This window comes from Desmodus rotundus, chromosome 1 (genome assembly GCF_022682495.2).
Source record: "Desmodus rotundus isolate HL8 chromosome 1, HLdesRot8A.1, whole genome shotgun sequence".
Classification (NCBI taxonomy): Eukaryota; Metazoa; Chordata; class Mammalia; order Chiroptera; family Phyllostomidae; genus Desmodus; species Desmodus rotundus.
In genome coordinates, this window is record NC_071387.1 from 159,403,936 (window position 1) to 159,409,935 (window position 6,000).

Below are 6,000 nucleotides of genomic sequence, written 5' to 3' on the forward strand. Positions count from 1 at the left end.
ATTATATTGAGGCCTACCATGAATAGGTGGACAGCTCATTTCTGAAATATTAGAGAGGGAAGCTGCTGCTATGCTTTGTCTTCCTAGTTTCAGTTTCTTGCATTGTATGGGTAGAATTAAATAAAAACAGGGTTTCACAGGAATCAGAGCTAGAAAAGCCTGCTCTCTTCCAACTTCTTTATAGCACTCTAGATGAAGACTAGATAAATAATTAAAATTATATACGCTAAATAAAGAATTCTTAGCTTCGGAACTACCCTGGCGACACACACACATACACACATGTACCCTATGCTGCCTTGGAGAAATGAATGTTTATCTTTGTCCCTTCTCTCTCTCTCTTAAGGACATCAGATATGTATACGTGTATAGCCAGTAAAGCCAACAGTATGTTTGACACCATTAACAACACAAATGCAAATGGAGAAACCGGGAGAAAGCTTTATCCAACCCTTTTATTTCCTTAGTATCTGGAACCCCACATACCAGAAGAGAAACATGAAATCTAGAGAGAGATGACCAAAAGGCCAAAGTGATGAACTGATAGTCACTTGAGACCTTGCTAAAGTACTGACTTGTTAGCCTGGCAGAGCTCAGGAAGACTGTACAAAATGCTTAAACCTACTCCCTATTGAGGATGTGAACATAACTTCCAACAGGTTAGAACAATGGGAATCACTTTAAAACTTTTAATGAGTTAAGTTTAGGCCAAAGAAAAAGAATGACATCTTCATAACCAGAAGACTTGCTAATTGAGTAGCATATGTAAGACGCCCCCAAAGGATTTCTTGATCCTTGTGGAAGGCAGAGTCGTAATCCATGACTGCTAAGGGAAGCCGAGCTATGCCCAGCTCTCTGACTCTGTCATAGAGGATACCGCCTCCCTCCACGATCCTACTGACGTCATCTACTCTGGCCTTAATGACAAATCTCCCCTTACAAAAAATATTAAATATTGCTCCCAGCAACATTTAATTCTTTTATTTTATCTGATAATCTCTCTGCATTGAGATTTGAATTCTCAATTGAATCTGAATTGAATTTTAACTAGTCATAGAAGGGTTGATATTAGAAAACAAAATCCAAGATCTCAGCCCCAGCAGGCAGCTGCAGTTCCTCCGATCTTCTCTTAGGTTGTAGCTGTGGAAACCTCTCCAGAGAACCTTGAGTGCCTTTTCCTTGAAGCCCCACATGTTGGGAAAGGCCTAAGAGACCCCTACGCATGATCATGTTGGGTACATCAGCAAACGTGTCATCAGCTAATGAAGTCTCCTAAAACTGAAACTTGTGCATACTCTTTTTAAAAACGTGTGACTCAAAGCCTCTATCTCACATACAATGTTTTCCCTTCTATATGGAGAGTTTTGTTCTTCATAAGCCTTTTCGGACTTGATTTCAATCAAGGAGCTTACATGACTAAAGTGTGTAAGTGAAAGTATTCTTCTAGAATTCTTACAGATTTTATAAAACAAATTAAAAGTACTGAGTTTGGGTTTGCATTTTTTTTCTAGATAAAACATTGAAATAGCATTCTTAAGCAGGATCTCCCCAGTGCTAGAGACAAGAAAACAGCACATGTACCACATGTTTGCACAGCAAGCACAAGAAGTCATGCTAGAGTTTGCAAATGTGTGCTTTGTGTTCTGTGCCGGGTCATTACTGAGTGAATTCTGAAAATAAAACTATATTTTCAATACAACTATATTTTCAATACTCTTAGATCATAGCTTTGGCGATTCTAATGCAGATTTGAACTGTTTTTCTATGGACGTTTTTATGTTAAACCATCCTGCTTTATGAAACTTCATTTAATTTTTTTAATGAGCATTCAAATATTTATGACTATTACACATCAAATTGGAAATGTCCTAGCTATATGCAGTTTCAGAGTTGATGTCATTTCTCTGTATGTATTCTCCATTATAAAGAGCTAAGTATTGATATAATTAATAAGCTGACTTTTGCTTTTTGGGTTGATAGTTTCTTCTGGAAACATGCTTCCAGAAGAAAGCCACAGATTTAAAATAAAATTGTTTCTTCCTGTATTTCATTCCTGACAAGTGGAATAACACTGTACTTTGGACTGTGGTAGATCTTGTGATGGAAGTTAATGAATTTAAACTCTATTATTCCAAAAGTATACATTAAGTTCTCTAGCAGGACTATGAAATTGGATTTTAGATTCTATATTAAATTGTAACACCACAGCCTCAGTGAAGCATTTGAATCCAATATCGTATGTCAGAGGGAATATCGGGAAACCACAGCACGTACTCTCCCATTTTCTGCTGTTGCAATGACAACCTCTCTCAAGATTTTGATGAGTGTTTGCTACATCCTATACATGGAAGCTTTTGCTAACAGAGACACCGTTACTTAGTAACACGTTTTAATCCAGAATTAGTTCCTCCTGGGCCAATGCAAGCCAGAGCATTGCTGAGGATAAAACCCCTATTAAATGAATGTGGATTCAGATATGCAAGGAGGATGAATTCTAGGCTTGGCATAGTTCAATATTCTCTTCTTCAGAAATGGCACTTTTGTTTTCCCTCATGAAACCAGAAGAAAGATTACCACATATTGTGTTGCTTCTAAATATTAAGCAGTGCCATGCTGTCTAATGCTTTAGAGAATAGCTTTATTTCTTTTTCTTTCCAGGAAAGCTTTTTTGACCATGTGGGACAGGACCAACTAATTTTAGAATGCCATTTTTAGAACATTCCCTTTAATTTTAGGGTCTTCAAAGATATGGACTAAATATTGTCATGTGCTGATGGAGGGTTTTTTTTTTCTGCTTTGATGAAATTTTATTTTCAGGTCTCCCTTTGGCCATATAATCATGTTCTGATCTTAAGCAAGAAATAAAATTATCTTCCAATTATAAAATGCCTCAAACAGTTAAAAGGGAAACCTTAAAGAGATTTTTATTATCTTAATTGTGCTAAAACAAAAATGTAAATATTAAATAGTTAGAAATACTTTAATAATAAATGCTCAGAATCAAAGGGTTTAAAATAGTAAAATCGTGACTAAATAATATAAATGCATGAATTGTTCCAGAAGTATTATATAATTCAATGCCATTGTTATCAGAATCCCAATGTTTTGATTTCAATATTTTTTTCCTGAAGCAGACACTTCTCCAAGTTACTCTAAAGGTCTCTGGGGAGAAAAATGCTCAAACAGGTTTGAAGAAAAAGAAGAATAGAGGAGAACAGTTATGCATGCTATCATCTCAGATCATCACAAGCCACAGTGATCACAGCATTATTGTATGGATACAGGAAGTAATAGAGAAGCCAAAAAAAAAAAGAGCATAGCTCAAAAACGGCATCGCTTAGATTGTTGCTCTTGCAGGTGGATTAATCTTGTTCTCTGTGTGAGAAGTGAGCAGAAGACACTGTGATAGAGACTGTTACGCTCACCAAATAAGCACATGCTCTTCTCCAATTCCTCCTTTTCAGTGGGGCCAGGCTCATGTAATCGTTAAGGTCAACGAGATGTATCCAGAAATGATGCCAGCTGCTTCCATACCTTGTTCCTTCAAACACCCTGAATAATCTAACAACTCTCTGCCCTTGTCCCTTTGAATACGGAGGCCACACGTTTCAGATGTGGCTGTAATCTGCTAGCAGCCTGGTTCTCTGAGTCACTTCTTAGAAGACAGCACTTTCAGCAAACTGCCTAACCAACATCATTCTGTGGCAAAAGCAAAAAAGAAGTATTTGTTGCATTAAATAAAACTGATAGGCAGATTAAAATGATAGAACTACGTAAACTGGCATTACAAGAGAAATTTTTCTCTTAAGTCTTTAAATACTAATTGATAATTTAATTTTAAAATTATCATTAAAAAGAAGCTGCAATATAACATAATTAGTTACCAAATCTCCCATTTGGCCCTGGCTGGTGTAGCTGAGTGGATTGAGCACTGGCTACGAACCAAAGGGTCACCGGTTCGATTCCAAGTTGAGCACATGCCTGGGTTGCGGGGCCAGGTCCCAAGTGGGGGCCACGGGAGAGTCAAACACACGTTGGTATTTCTCTCCCTCCCTTCCCCTCTCTCTAAATATAAATAAATAAAATCTTTAAGAAAAAATCTCTCATTTGGGGTGGGGGAAACTCCAAACAAGAAAATTATAAAATAATTCCCAAGAAAAAGAAGGCTATATGACTGATATTCTTCACTCTCTTTTACTAGGTTTTCCAGGGCAATTTTGACAATGATACCCACAGGAAAAACGTCATTGACCCTCCCATCTATGCTCGGCACATAAGAATCCTTCCTTGGTCCTGGTATGGGAGAATCACGCTGCGGTCGGAGCTGCTGGGCTGCACAGAGGAGGAGTGAGGAGACCCACACTTACAACCCTCCTCTCTATTTCCTTCCTCTCTGTCTCCATGGAATGAACTGTGCAAAATCTGTAGGAAAATGAATGGGGTTTTTCATGAAAAAGTGCTCAAACCATGGTAGGCCACTAACTGTCTTTTTAATGAGGTCTAAGCCTGCCTTTTCGATGCTTTAATTTGATTTTATCATTTAAATTTCTTACGTAACATCACATTAACTGTGAATGAATTTTCTCATAGGTTTTTGAATTATTCACACTAGTTGACAAATATTAGGGAAAGAAAGTGGCAAGGTAAAAAAATCTCATAGTTATCAAATAATAACAAGAGTTGATAGAGCTTTTTATAATCAATACTCATCCAGTTCTTATAAAAGGAACACTGCAATGTTAGCAATAAGTTTTTTTTTCTGTAGTGAGTCTACATTATGCTAATTGTTTCCCTGTGCCTACCAAACGCCATTAGTGTTAATAATAGAATTTTGAAGACAAATTTGTAACATGCAGTACTAGTTGATATTATCGTTCTCATGTTATTTCTAATCAGATGCTATGTTATTTTTTGTTCTGTTTTATATTCTTTATATTGTATATTGCTTGAATGAGTTAATATTTTTAATTGAGGTTTTTTTAATTATTTGCCTAAAAGAAGTATCGTATTTGCTTATATATGGAACATATTTGAAAATTGGAAGATTGATCATAATTTAATATCAGTAGATTGAATCTGAAATTCTATTTTTGAAGGAAGCTATAACTATGTAAATTCCAAATACTTCCTTTACAAAGAAACCCACACTACCATTTACAAAAAAGGACAAAATTGTATTATATTTCTGTAAAACAAAATTTTATCTTCATTTTGATGATATTTTATGTCCTTATCTTTACTTTAACATAATAGAATGACAAAGGCTTTGTTTGTCTATTTAAAATTGTTTATTTAACAAACAAATGTTAACTTAGCACTTCATAGCTTGGCCAAACATATTTGTTATTTCTTTGTTTATCTCTGCACTTTCTGTGAAACCAGAATTTTATTAAGATTTGAAATTGGTGGTGGTTTCCCAGGAAAGCACATTGTATAGTTATTTGTGAGAAGAAAAGTACTTACTAATGACAAAGTAGTAACCATTTTCAAGATGAAAATTGATTTCTATTTATTTTGCTTCAAAGGTTCTGAAAAAACAAGCAATTATCATAACAATTTGTTATTGATAATGGAGGTTTCATTGGCATGTTTCTCAAATTAAAGCTCACACTGCCTCCATAAAAGTCCTCAACATCTAATTTATAAGCTTTACAATTATTTATTTTATAAGGCTTAGACACAGAATTATCGGAGTTTAAAATTAAGCATTCTGGAGAAGAAAGTACGGTATGTGTACAAAATGTTGAGGTCCTGTGCAACACTGCTAAGTTTCTTTCTTTTATTATTTGTGCTACATAACGAAAGCCCCCAGACTGTTACTGTCCTGTCTGTCTGTGTGTTATTAGCATTCCTTACCAATACATGTATGGAGTGGTCTTCGAGTACAGTAAAGAATTTAAAGAGAAAGTCAATCATAATGGTATTTTTAATAAGAGCAAAATCAAAGTAGTATGTAGCTTTTGTGTCACTTGTATCTGGGACATCAAAGTGAGGCAAATT

At 35.5% G+C, this 6,000-nt stretch overlaps 1 protein-coding gene across 2 annotated transcripts in view; it reads left to right on the forward strand.

Moving 5' to 3' along the window:
* Window positions 1–5,624, forward strand: part of EDIL3 (EGF like repeats and discoidin domains 3) — a 376,589-nt gene extending 370,965 nt beyond the window's left edge. For both annotated transcript variants that reach the window (XM_024563551.4, XM_024563552.4), the window contains one exon: window positions 4,202–5,624. In XM_024563551.4, coding sequence (XP_024419319.1) covers window positions 4,202–4,351 — 150 coding nt within the window. In that variant the 3' untranslated portion in view covers window positions 4,352–5,624. The remainder of the gene's footprint in view (window positions 1–4,201) is intronic.
* The last annotated feature ends 376 nt before the right edge of the window (window positions 5,625–6,000 follow it).